General features: G+C 33.1%; 1 protein-coding gene across 1 annotated transcript; it reads left to right on the plus strand.

Annotated features, from left to right (window-relative positions):
- The first annotated feature begins 6,303 nt into the window (after positions 1-6,303).
- LOC137813734 (WD repeat-containing protein LWD1) lies at positions 6,304-7,619 on the plus strand. The gene has a single exon (XM_068616147.1). It carries the CDS (start codon positions 6,411-6,413, stop codon positions 7,464-7,466), a length of 1,056 nt encoding a protein of 351 aa, XP_068472248.1. The 5' UTR covers positions 6,304-6,410; the 3' UTR covers positions 7,467-7,619.
- The last annotated feature ends 6,703 nt before the right edge of the window (positions 7,620-14,322 follow it).

The raw sequence follows: 14,322 nt of genomic DNA on the forward strand, positions 1-14,322 counted from the left end.
TATAAAATGAATAAACATAAATGTAATGTAACTCGTATATATAAAATGGATGAACTAAAAGGAAAATAATATTTTGTGGTAAAAAATGTAACAAAAAATTGAATTCAAATTCGGTGCGTTGTACTAGCTGGTGTGTTGGGTTTAATTTGTATAAGAGATCAAGAAAAATTAAAAAATAATGTAGGTGGAGAATAAATTTGTTATATATTTTGGAATTAAAGTTGTAATTGTTATGGGATTGAAAGTGAAAAGGAATTAAATTATAAAGGGTTGATAATTTTGGTTTGATGCATTAAAAATAAATGTATTTGTTAATATTTATCATGGTTAAAGAAGGTATATACTTATATATATATATATATATATTTTTTATTTTTATTTTTTATTTTTATTTTATTTTTTTGAAGAAGAAAGAAATGAGTTTTTCAACATAAATATAAAGTAATAAATTAAAAAGATTTAGTTTAAAATTTAATTTGTTTATGAGAATGAAAAAAATTAAAAATTAAAAATTATTAATGTTATTAATGAAAAATAAATAATAATAATAGTTTTATTGTTATTGGTGATAGTAAGTTAAAATAGGATAAAAACTGTTGCATAGAACTGAAATTAAAAATTACAATAACATAATTTGAATTTATAAACATAAATTAAGGATAAAAACTGTTGTATGGTACTGAAATTTTAAAAAGAAAAATATAATGTTAAAGCTAAATTAAACAAAAGATTAAATGTTTAAAACTGTGTACGTGTGCCTCTGGAAGCAGCTGAGTGCATTGAGGTGTGGGTGTGAGCGGAGGTGAGAAAGAGTGGAGGTCCCTGGGAGTAGTGACTGAAGAAAGGAGTGGGTCATTTGCGTTTCTGGCACATGGAAGCTCTGTAAATCCTCTGCATCTTTCTTTTTGCAATCCCAATTTGTTGATTTATGGGGTTTTTATGCAGGATTATGCTCCAGTATCTCTGTTCCTTATAGTAGGAAGCTGTAATGATTTATGTGTATTGTTCTGTTGAGTGTTGTGAGGCTGCGAGGTAGGATCTGGGAGGCCTTCATGATTTATATGTTGATGGGTGCAGGATGGATAGGGAAAGGCAATCTGATGTAACCATAGGTGTACAGAAATACGGTTTCTGCAAACCACAGGATTGATTAAAGGAGCTCATTTTTATGGGGGAAGGATTTCGCTGGTTTCTTGGTGGTTTGTAATGCTGTTAAGTGTTTTCTGCAACATTCCAACAGAATAATAGAAACAGAATGGGGTTGCAGTAGGTTGTTTACTTATGCAATAGTTTTTTTCCTCCTGTTTTTGGGGTGCTCTTTTTTGAGGCCCTAAAACATGGTTTGGAGTGTGTAAAGGGTTGGGATACCCCTTTGTATCCCTTTTAATTTAATTTTATTCTTTGCTGATAAAAAAAAAATGTTTAAAACATAAAGTTAATATAAATAGGTGTGAATAAATTTATTTTTATTATTATTAATAATTTAATCATGTAAATTTTATGTAAAAATAGAGTAGATAATCTTAAGAAAGAAAAACCAATTAAGAAAGTTATATTAAGCTAAAAATGATTTGAATGTAATTACGTGTTAGTAAAACTAATATGATTACTTTTACAACTTGAAATTTCATTTTCAATGAGTGTTGGATATATGAATAATATTGACAAGAGAAGTTGAACTTATTTGTTAATAATTTCAACTTTTATAAATAACAATTTTAATGATATGAGAATATGTTAATCTCCATAATGGTAATCAGTTTTACAGTGACGACAACATTTGTTATATGGTGGATTGTGTCGTAGTGATTGTTGTTGTGTTTGTGGTTGGTCATTGGATTCATTTGGAATTCAGTGGAAAAACATCTTACTTCATTGTACAAGTGTGTTGGATGCATATGCATGTAATAATCAGCAAAAAGTGGTGTATTTAGATTCGCTCCAAACAAGTTAGAGAAGAAATCACTTGAAGTAGATGCAAATGATTGTCTTTTATCATCCATTACAGGTTGTGGTTGAGATGTATTTAATTGTTCAGCTGCGAAAAAATATCGATAAGGTTCTTGATGTGGCTGATAATAATTTGTTTTAGCTGCAAATGAATGTCGATAAGGATCATATTGTGGATGATTATAAGTAGTTGCAGTTGGGAATGTGGGGTCCGGTGGTGGTTTTTGTTATGTGCCTAGATCATTTAGTAGCTATGACATTGACAATAAATATATTGATTTGGTTAGGTACCACTCCATGTACTCTCTACTGTGGAACAAATGTCAATGTGTTGGACAAACGATTAGCGTTAGTTTCCGACAGTTGTTCCACATGTTGATCCACTTTGCATGTTTAGTTTGTCAATTTTCATTGAGTTGCCCCCGTGTAACAATTTTGGGTAGTTTTTCTAAGTTGGTAGACGAGGTAGGGACCTCTTGGAACAGACCAAATTGCAATTGAACTCTGTCAGATTGATGTTATTTCACTATTGCAAAGCAAATGATAAGAATGCATGTTCTCCAAAGTTCAACATCCTTGTATACTTCTAGCATGATGGATGCCTCAAAGTTCTTGTATGGATTCCATTTAAGCTGCAGTTAGTCATTCCTATTAAAAGATTTGTGATAAATTTTAAAATTTCAATGAAATTGGAATAAATGCTTTTTTTTTCATTACCTGAACATCTTGTAAGTGGTCAATCATAAACATCTACCCCACTAGGTCATTGTGAGAGACATTTCAGAAGTTAAGAATCCTGTGACCATTCCATCTACAAACTAGGGGACACAAAGGTTGTTGTCTGGAAAGAGGCGCAATGTATGACATGCGATACCGGACTCATGATTACAGAAGTGATGCACATCCTCCCATTGTTTTGTTGTTGCATATGTTGCCTTGCACAATTCCCTATACAAGACAACTAAACAAGTAAAACCCCAATTGTATCAGTTTGTTCTATATAGGTTAGTTAGGCATGGTAAGTATAAAGATGAACTTTGTTGCTTATTTTATCAGGCATCAAAATTCTTCCAACCAAACCTAGTATGTACGTCCTACAATGGATGTGTAGTTGCTTTTTTTGTTGCATCTTCACCTAGGGAGAGCATATTTTCTCCCAGTCATTTGAGTTTTACTTGTGAACCAATGAGTGATTGACCTTTCACTAGTCTGACACTAAGAAAAGTATCACACATTTTCTCCCAATCAAACATTATTACCCAATAATCGGTGATCCATTTACTTGAGACCTAGTTGAAGTGAGTGTCTTGTAATGTGATAGTACACTCATCAGTTGGAAGGTGAAATGTGTGAATTTCATGTCTCCACCTCTTAACAAACAAAGTTACTAAGGCGTGATCCAATTTTAAATATCTTAATTTTACAATTTCAACAATTCCTACTTGTTCCAAGATTGAAATTGAATGACAAATGGACTCTACAACATTTTTGGTGTGTGGTCAAATTGAAGAAATTAATATAACATGGAAATGTTATCACAAAAAGTAGATTTTTGAATTTTATTTGAAATGAACTTACCATAATAGCAATGTAAGCATACATGTGATTTTGTTGATTCCACAATAACATATTGTTCGAGTGAAAGTTAGTTTACAATAAAAAAAATCAAAAATCAGGAAACTAGTAACAAACAATGTTTTCTGAAACATTGTTAATGGTTAAATATGGTGAAGTAATTTATAAATGGTTTATGTTGGATTTTGATAATTAATTTGGACATATTCAATCTAGAACATTTAAAAATACCTTAACTCTGTTCAAAATACCTATAAAATATTTCATTTCATTCTTTTTGTATTTTTACTATACTTTCAAAATTTTAATTTAATCATTTTTATATTATTTTTTTATTATTTTTATTTTAAACTAACTAATCATCTCAACTTTATTTTCAAAATAAATTTAAGAAAAATAGAAGATTTTTCGCATTACATAATTTTTTATTTACCTCCCTCTCATACAAATTCAAAATAAACCCTTCCAAATTTTAATTATATTTTTAATAAAGTTTTTACATGAATTTTTGTTTTAAATTTTCATATGAAAAATTAATAAATTACACTACCTATATATTTATTTAACCTTTCCAACTGCATTTTTTTTTAAATTATATCAAATATTTTAATTTACCAATAATCATAAATATTTACAAAAGTTTAACAGTTTCTTCTATTTTTAAAATTTAAAAACATTTTAATTGTCGAGACAACCAAAATTATATTCAACTTTACATAATTTAATAAATTTTTCTCCTTTCACAAATCATTTAAAATTTATTCTTTATATTTTAAATTAATTTTTTCAGAATATTTTTTTACCTATTTTAAAATTTAATTTTTTAATGTTTTTTCACTCACTCCAACATTGCAGAAAAATAAATGAAAACTTTCTCTCCAAATCCATATCTGAATATATTTTAATTCTGATAAAGTTTTAGATGCTAAAATTAGAAAAAATATTCTTAAATTTATTTTATTGTTCCATTATTACTCACTATGCAGCACAAAAGATTTAGAACCCTCTCCCAAAATTTATTTCGGGTGAAATTTTAGATACCATAATTGAAAAATCAATATCGAAGTTATGAACTTCACACTCGTACATCAAATCCGCTTCAAGGCAAAAAAAAAAAATCCTAAAAATTATCTCCCAAAACTGAATTCCAGTACAATTTTTTTTCCTGATAAACGCAAAAATCAAATTACAATTTAGCTCCTCAAATACAAAAAAATTGATCATGTAAAAAAAAAAAAAACCCACGTCTCTTCCTCACTATTAAATGAAAAACATAAAAATTCAAAACTATCCCAAAACACGATCTCTCAAAATTCAAATTGTTAATCCAAATTGTTAACATTTGGAGGGTTGGGATCGGAATTTTGAAGAAACCTTAATCTGGAAGGTAGAATTTGGGAAAGAAGTTTTGTTCTCGGAATGAAGTTTTGTTCTAGTAAGATAATTGAGTGGGGGAGTGGCCTTGAAGACGGTTTTCCCGAGGTTGTATTTCTTGAGTGTGTCAAAAGCTTCTTTCTTCTATGATTGCTTTTGGGGGATTGAACAACAGAAAGTGGGTATGGAATTTCGTCTGGACAGTGAATGTATTTGAATAAGAGAAGCAAATAACGAAACGACTTTTTCAGGAAATTCAAGGTGTGAATTTCGACTTGGATAAGGAGGACAGGTGGGTGTGGAAGGAAGGGAGGAGCTCGGGTACACAATTAAATGGTTAAATCGGCATACCTTCGTCTAAGGGAGGATTGAGTAGGGGAGAATGGAACAGTGTTTAAAAAGTTTTGGAAGAGTAAAACTGTACTTTAGTTACGGCTTGGAGGGTGTTGGAAAATAAGTTAGCCACTGAGGCTAACCTGGAAAGGCGCAGGATCACAATTGCAAGCTCCACGTGGGGTCGAGGAGGAGACTAACACCCATTTGTTCTTTGAGTGCAAATTTGTTTGGTTATTGTGGAACCATTGTTGTACATGGCTGGGCATGCAGAGCGTGTTTCACAATGTCCCATTGTTAAATTTTTCTCAGTTTAGGATGAGCAATGTGTCTGCTTCGGTAAATGAAGTTTAGGGAGTTATTTGGATCACAGTAGTCAATGAAGTTTGGAAGCATAGAAACAAGGTAATTTTTAAAGGGGGAGTTGTGGATGTACTGGATGGAAGCTTTTGCTTTGGTTCAATTAAAGGTTTGGTCATGGGTTACATCAAAGTCACAATTTGCGCATTTTTCCTTTTCTGATTGGTGCATATATCCATTGGTTTGTATGAGGATAATCTCATGATACACTCATATTTAAGTTGTGTGATTGTTTGTCCCAGATATGTCTTTCTCTAAGTTAGCTATGAGAGTTCTATAAATTTGGAAGTAAGTCTAGTGAAAAAAGTTATGATTGAGTTTATGTATAAGGGTTAAATCATCTTCATATTTATTTATTTTTTATCGTCGATAAAAGAATATATATTTTAGTATAAAAACCAAGAAAAAAAAGGTGAGAATTCGTACTAATTTGGAAAATAAGATGCACATTGGTCCACTTGTGCAAAATCGGTACTATTAACGGAAAAAAATAAAAAACTCTCAGTCTAGTTTTTGACTATATATATATATATTATAATATGTTCCGAAAATAATCTGAATGAATGAGATGATATAAGTTATATATAGAAAATAAAATGTAAATAACGTATAAATTATATTGGTATGTAATAAATGATTTTGTATACCTTATCGTTGAAGTTATCCAATAAGGATAGAATAAAATAAGGTAATATAATATAGATATAAATAAAGAACACAACAGCTCTTTGTTCCTTCCTTTGCTTCCCATCCGCACACTCAGGAGCAGCCATTCTTCGTTGATTAACTAATCGACTGTGTGCCGTGCGATTGCTACAATGGGCGCGAGTAGTGACCCGACCCAAGACGGGTCGGACGAGCAGCAGAAGCGGTCGGAGATCTATACGTACGAGGCGCCATGGCACATCTACGCCATGAACTGGAGCGTCCGCCGTGACAAGAAGTACCGTCTGGCCATCGCCTCTCTCCTCGAACAGTACCCTAACCGCGTCGAGATCGTGCAGCTGGACGACTCCAACGGCGAGATCCGCTCCGACCCCAACCTCTCCTTCGAGCACCCCTACCCTCCCACCAAGGCCATCTTCATCCCCGACAAGGACTGCCACCGCCCCGACCTCCTCGCTACCTCCTCCGACTTCCTCCGAGTCTGGCGCATCGCCGACACCGACGCCGAATCCTCCCCTCGGGGCGTCGAACTTAAATCCCTTCTTAACGGAAACAAAAACAGCGAGTACTGTGGGCCCCTTACGTCCTTCGACTGGAACGAGGCCGAGCCCCGCCGCATCGGCACCTCCAGCATCGACACCACCTGCACCATCTGGGACATCGAGAAGGAAACCGTCGACACGCAGTTAATCGCGCACGATAAAGAGGTTTACGACATCGCGTGGGGCGGCGTTGGCGTCTTCGCTTCCGTCTCTGCTGATGGCTCAGTTAGGGTTTTCGATCTCCGCGACAAGGAGCACTCCACGATAATCTACGAGAGCTCTGAACCAGACACTCCTCTGGTTCGGCTCGGGTGGAACAAGCAGGACCCGAGGTACATGGCCACGATTATCATGGACAGCGCCAAGGTGGTGGTGCTGGATATTCGCTTCCCCACGCTCCCTGTGGTGGAGCTGCAGCGGCATCAGGCCAGCGTCAACGCCATTGCGTGGGCCCCGCATAGCTCCTGCCATATATGCACCGCTGGGGACGATTCTCAGGCGCTGATTTGGGATTTGTCGTCCATGGGTCAACCCGTGGAGGGCGGCCTTGACCCAATTCTTGCGTACACTGCTGGCGCGGAGATTGAGCAGCTTCAGTGGTCGTCTTCGCAGCCTGATTGGGTCGCCATTGCGTTCTCCACTAAACTTCAGATTCTTAGGGTTTGATTATTATTATTCCTCTTCTCTTCCCTTCTCTTCTCTTCTCTTCTCTTATGTTCCCTTTATGTGCAAACCGGAATTGGGGATACGTTAAACTTGAAACCACACTTCTATCTCTGTTCCTTTTATTGTTTAAACCGAATTTAACCTTGATGATGATTTCTGGCTTTTGAACGGGAGTAGTTCTCTTTAGGGTTTAGTGCGTAATACAAAGCTTAGTGTATTTCTGCCAATTTAGTCTGTGAAACGATCAATTTTGGCGTCAACATCAATGTTCTAGGTTCTCTGCGGTTGCATTTGTCCATAAGTTTCTGAAATTTAGCAGTATCGTTGCAATCTTTTAAATTGCAGGAAACTGTGGAAAAATTTGGCTTCTGAGAGTTTAAAACCTTGATGTTGTTTGAGGCATTCTTGTTCACTAGGAAATGGCCTGGTATGTAAATGTTTTGTTCGTGAATGCTTAAGTTAAGGAAATTCGCTTATATGCGCCAGAGAGGTTGTGTTGTGTGTTTGACACTGACTATTTGTTGTTTGGGTTTTGTGTCTTTTGCCTGAGCTGTTTGGTTATTGAAATCGATGAGATAAGGGTCATGGTGGCCGAGGGAAAAGGCTTGGTTCTTGTTGGTGTTTTTTGCTTAAGGTGTTTGGTGTTGGTTGGTTTGGATGATGGGTGCATTTGTGTGTGTGTGTTGATGCTCTGATTTCCTTATAGTTTAATCTTCTTGGTATGCCGTAATTAAGAGAAAGCTGATCAAAGAGCGGTGTCGTTGGAGTACAAAGTAATTATTGTTATATATTGTATTTGTGTGTATGCATGAAAGATAAGACAGCATGGTGCAAAATTTGATTGTGCTTGAAATTATGTTTTTCCAGATCGTTTAAGAATTATGTCCAAGATGGTTGAACCTGGTAAATTCCCTTTTAGTTCACACAATAGGACTGCATCTTGATGGCTATTAGATTTTCAATTTCAAAACTTGTGCTTAACCGGAAAGGTAATTTGAGCAGCATTAATTGGAGATGACCCTTGTAAAATGGGTGGTAGATTTTCCAACGTTACGGTGAACTGAAACTCAATCCAGAGACTATTTATCAGGATATCTGCAATAGAAATGATTACTGTATGTTTATAGCGGATTATATTTGGAAAATATCTTTAAGAAATGAAAATAAAATAACCTTGATATATCATCTCCTAATCAATTGCACTTATTTTGGTAGACAATAACATTAACATGTTTTACTCCAGTTAATTTTTTTTTATTTTAAGAAATAATCCTCTGGTAACTCCCAAGCCAGAACAGGAGTCTTTGATTGCAACAACATTTAACTATCAAAGAGTGAAGCTTAGAGGTAAATGTATTGATGGATATTTTTTGACGTAGCAAATATGAGATCTGCAGTTACATTTAGTTTAATAGTTTTGACTTTTGTTGGTTGAGAAGTGGATAAGCAGGAAATATATTGAATGCCTCGGTTTCAATACCAACTTTTTTATATTTATTGTCTTATAGAATTCATTGGTGGGCTCCATCTGAATCATTTTAATAGCCACCAAATTGGAGAGGCTAATTTGAACTATTCTGTTTAGTGTAGTTAATCAATTGGTTTACTCTTCACAAACTTGGTCCGGCTCATAGTTTATAAATGATATCTACTATTAGATAACAATATAGGTAGATGATTCTAGTTAAGGAGACACTTATCTCTCATCTTGTCTAGGTAGATTGATGTTGCTCACGCAACATCGTGATTGATTGGATGATAAACCAAATCAATCCAACACTTTTTTTTAATATGAACAACTTGAAAGGATCCTATTTTGTGGATCTGAGGATCACATCTGGAACAGTCATTAGAAACATGGTGTAAACTTCTGACATCATGATCATTGGTGTGGCGTTGGGATTATTTAGTTCCGTTTAACAAAAAGAAAAGGAAAATTTATGTGGACACCCTTCAAAATAAAAATATTATATTATTGATGTAAGACCGAGTGGTTACTAGAAAATATGAAATTGGGTGTTTGTCAATCGTCATCCAAAAAAATAGTGTAGGCTACATACAAAAAGATCCCAATTTCTTTTCAGATCAATATTCTGCAGGAATAAAGTAAGTAGTAAGTTTTGGAATTGCTTGGTTTCTCTTTCAATTTAATCCACTGGTTGGATATAGATTTCACGTTACATAAAATCCAATAAAGTTCTTATCACCAAAACAATCACCCTGCTTGCTCTGTTGGTCTTAAGAATGTTTGCTTAAATGATGCCCTGTCAAAGTGAAGCAGAGAAGATATGATGATGATTTATGTGAAGATTTGAAGTGAAAGGGGGCTGCAACCGCACCAGGCTAATACAGGGGATTCACTTCTGCAGAAAGGATCCTCCCATTTTTCAAAGAGCACTTGTGGTCGTGTTCGGGTCCTTTTCATCTTTATTTGACATATAGTGCAATCCTTGTTGCCGCATCCATCGGGTTGCTTTTCTTGCTTCTTCTTTTTTCTTCTTCAAGCTTACACCCATTGTTGTGTTTCTCTCTCTGTAGTTGCTGCATTTTACCTTTTTCAGTTGCATCTTCCTTTATCAGCTGCATCTTTCTTTTCTACATTGAATTTCTCATCTGCAGAATTTTAAGTGCCTGTCAACCTTTATAGAAGTCATTTAACCATGCTGTGAATAATCGACTACAATAATTCAAGAAAAAGTGTGATAAACAACCGTTTAATAATGCTAAAGAAATCCTTGAAGAACAAGGGTGATTCAAATTTAATGATAGAATTGAAATGATGTAGCTTTTCATGGATAAAATAGAACGACCATGCCATCACTTTTGTAGTTGTTTATGGCACCTATAGTGGATGGATGAAGTATGTGGTGAAAATGTAGTACGTAAAAGTTGTAAGAAGAACCTCACAACAAGATTGCTATATTTTAATACGTAAATAATCACAAATGAGCTTAAAGTTATTTTTAATCATAATATTAAGCGAAAATTTGAATATTAGTGGTTGTTGTATAATAGGAATTTTGGAAACTCCAAACCCAGAGTGTAAAATTATTTTGGGTGTAAAAAGATTCTCTATTTATTCCAAATTATCATAACTAATAATGGTGGAACAAAATTAAAAATTAATTTATTAATTATGACATATTAAGAGAGAGACTACGGTATTATATAAAAACAAATCACTGAATAAGGTACAATTGAAAATATTTAAGCAAAAAAATGATATTGCAATATTAAATTACTAAAGAGAACCTCAGGTAAACCTTGCATCACCAGTATGTAAACCTTGTTACATAGGATATAATATAGTCTATACTTTTTTTTGGAGGACAGCATTAAAAGAATATAAATTCAAAATAAGATCCACCAAATAGTCCACCTTAAATCTGACTTCCTAAGATAAAAATTCCAGTGAAGACTAAAAAACATTAAAAAAGACAAAAGGTGTCCAAATGAACAAATCAAACAATGACAGATGAAGATGAGAATACAAAGATTGAGAAGTCAGTAATTTCTTATGTGTCTCTAGTTGTGAATGGATAATATGTAGTCAATGTATGTTGTTTGATAGGAGAGAGAAAAATAATAAGTAAAAAAAGCTGTGAAACTTTGTGTGTTATTTTTATTTATTTATACTCATCTATATTTGTTTTTCATCTCTTCTGAATTTCTCTTCTATGACTTCAATTTTCACTTTTTTTTCTCATACTTTCACTGATAAATGGATTTTGATTCAACACATTATCATCGAATGTAACATTAAGATATAGTCATAGTAAATATATTCTAAATTAATTTTCTAAATAAAGTTTGTTAATCATATAATAAATATAATCGTAACAATTTGGCTTGGTTATGAAAAAAATATAACAAATGTAAATAATGATTTTAATATAATAAGTTATAGTTAATATATTTAACATAATTTTATTGATAAAGTCAATTGTTAATCATACATATTATAATGGTAACAACTTAGTTTAGTTATGAGAAAAATTATAACAAATCTAAATGTTGATTTTAATATAATAAGGAAAGAGGTTACAAAATATCTATACGCGTAGTGACATATTTATATGTATTCTTTTATATATTTTAATGTTACATGTGACGAGATTGAGATGAGATTGTGCATTTGGCAGATCATCCTCTGCAGTCACCGTCGTCGGTGGTCGCTTCCATTGACTTGCCAGATAAGTTGAGAGCAGTTTCGATGATGAAGTGTTTGGTGGTTAACGGGGAGAAACAACAACCAAGTATTATGTCTCTACTTGACGAGTGCACTCGTTCTCCATTCAGCTCAAGATATCCTTTGGGGTGACATTCATTTGGCAAGCCTCCTACTAACCATAGTATCCATTCCCATTGTGTTTTATCATCATTTTAAATTTTAATAAAATAATATTTTTTAATTTTAATTATAGGCTAATGTGGCCAACAAATTATAATTGAGGGTATAATTAATAACAATGACACTAATAAAAATATAATTTTTTTCAAAAACAATATTACGAATTTAAACATTTTAATTTTATTTGTTAATTTGTTAACTTACGTTTTATGTTAACTTACATTTTATGTTCATTAAGATCCTTTATTGTTTAACAATTCCAATTTAACTCCTTAAGTTTCTAAAATGGTTTTTTTTATTCTTTTTTTGCTGTGACTGAGCTATCAAAAAATATTCACTTTGGATTTGACATCTTTTTTTTAAATTAGTAGTTGGAGTATGTTATTATTATAGTTAAGTAAGTTAAAATGGAGGATTATTTGTAAATTTTAAACACGATGAACACATACAATAATGTTCACATACAGATCTTATCAGTCTATGAGTCTCACAAGTTTTTCATACAATTAAGAAAGAGATATGCACTTCCCTTGATCCATGAGAGATCCTATGTGAGCAGTTTCTATACCTCCTTTATTCTTAATTTATCTCTTGGCAATTCCGTTATTATCACACTCCTTCTTCATGGTTAACAGTGAGACGAATTTCATTTGCAGAAACAAAACCCTATTGCTTTTAATTTTCAATCTCCATCAGATGTTGGTTTTCATTAGGTATCATCACATATATATTTCTGATGTTAACCAATTGACCCTTTATTATATTATTATTATTAAATCATATTCGGGCCCAAAGCCCAAACTCTATGTCATGTGAATCACTTTATAGAAATTAATTTACATAATTTCTTACATTCTTCCACTTGAATCATATGAGTTATAATACTTTCATGATTTAATAATTACATAAATGCGCATTTAAAAGGCCTTACGTAAATTGGTTCTATCATCCATCAAAATCAAGGATATAAAATAATAAGAGTCATGACAGTTACATGTCATTTCAATCAACACATTTCCTACCATGTACTACTATATCATTCTTTCTCCTTAATATGGATTTATAATGAGAAATCCATAATAGGTTCAAACATAATGTCATTTTTATCAATAACAACATAATTTGTTTTTCACGACATAATTTACATGTATATACATAACGTAGAAAACATAAATTTCAGAAACTTTATTTATCAATGAGTTCAAAGTGTCAAATAAACATTAATAACAACATTCATAATTCACTAGTAGACATAATGTCCATATTTACAACATGATCAGTAAATGTTTTGGGCGATAACCCTTTTGTTAAAGGGTCAACAATCAGATAAGTGCTAATATGTTCTATTGACACTATGTTTATGAACTTCTTCTTTAATGACAAAGTATTTCAATTTCATATGTTTAGCACCTTTGTAATACTTGTCGTTTTTAGAAAAGAAGACAACTGCGGAGTTATCACAATAAATTCTCAGCAGCTTGACAATACTGTCAACAATTCCAAGTCCATAAACAAAATTTCGCAACCAATTAGCCTGAACTGTGGCCTCAAAGCATGCCACAAATTCAGCCTCCATGGTGGATGCAACAATGACTAACTGCTTCACACTTTTTCATGAAATCGCTCCTCCGGCTAAAAGATACACATAACCAAATGTAGACTTTCGTGTATCCACACAACCAACAAAATCTGAATATGTATATCCAATTACGTCAAGATGATCAGATCTTTTATAAGTAAGCATGTGATCCTCCGTTCCTTGTAAGTATTTTAAAACTTTCTTTGCAGCTTTCCAATGATCCAATCCTGGACTACTCTAGTATCTACCAAGCATACCAACTGCAAAACTAATATCTAGTCGTGTACAAGTTTGAGCATACATTAGACTCCCAACAATAGATGCATAAGGTATATTCTCCATCTGTTTCCGTTCCAAATCATTCTTTGGACATTGCATGAGACTAAATTTGTATCCTTTCTGTATTGGAACAGGAGATGTTGAACATTTATGCATTCTGAATCTCTCTAAAAATTTATTAATATATGCTTTCTGAGACAAACCTAACAATCCTTGTGATCTATCACGGAATATTTCAATTCCTATCACATAGTATGCATCATCCATATCTTTCATCTCAAAGTTATTAGAGAGAAACTTCTTAGTCTCACTTAATAGACCAAGATCATTAGTTGCAAGCAAGATATCACCAACATGCAAAATCAAGAATATAAACTTGCTCCCACTAACCTTCAGATATATACACCGATCAACGATGTTTTCCTTAAATCCAAAGGACACAATAGTATCATTGAACTTAAGATACCATTGTCTAAAAACCTGTTTAAGCCCGTATATTGATTTTTTAAGTTTACACACCATGTGTTCCTTTCCTTCTTCAATGAACCCCACTGGTTGGTCCATATAAACATCCTCTTCTAAATCCCCATTCAAAAAGGCAGTTTTGAAATCCATCTAATGCAACTCAAGATCATAATGAGCTACTA

The sequence above is a fragment of the Phaseolus vulgaris genome, chromosome 1, assembly GCF_000499845.2.
Source record: "Phaseolus vulgaris cultivar G19833 chromosome 1, P. vulgaris v2.0, whole genome shotgun sequence".
Lineage (NCBI taxonomy): Eukaryota > Viridiplantae > Streptophyta > Magnoliopsida > Fabales > Fabaceae > Phaseolus > Phaseolus vulgaris.

Coding starts and splice junctions, on each gene's coding strand:
- LOC137813734 (XM_068616147.1), top strand. CDS start 6,411: ATGGGCGCGAGTAGTGACCCGACCCAAGACGGGTCGGACGAGCAGCAG.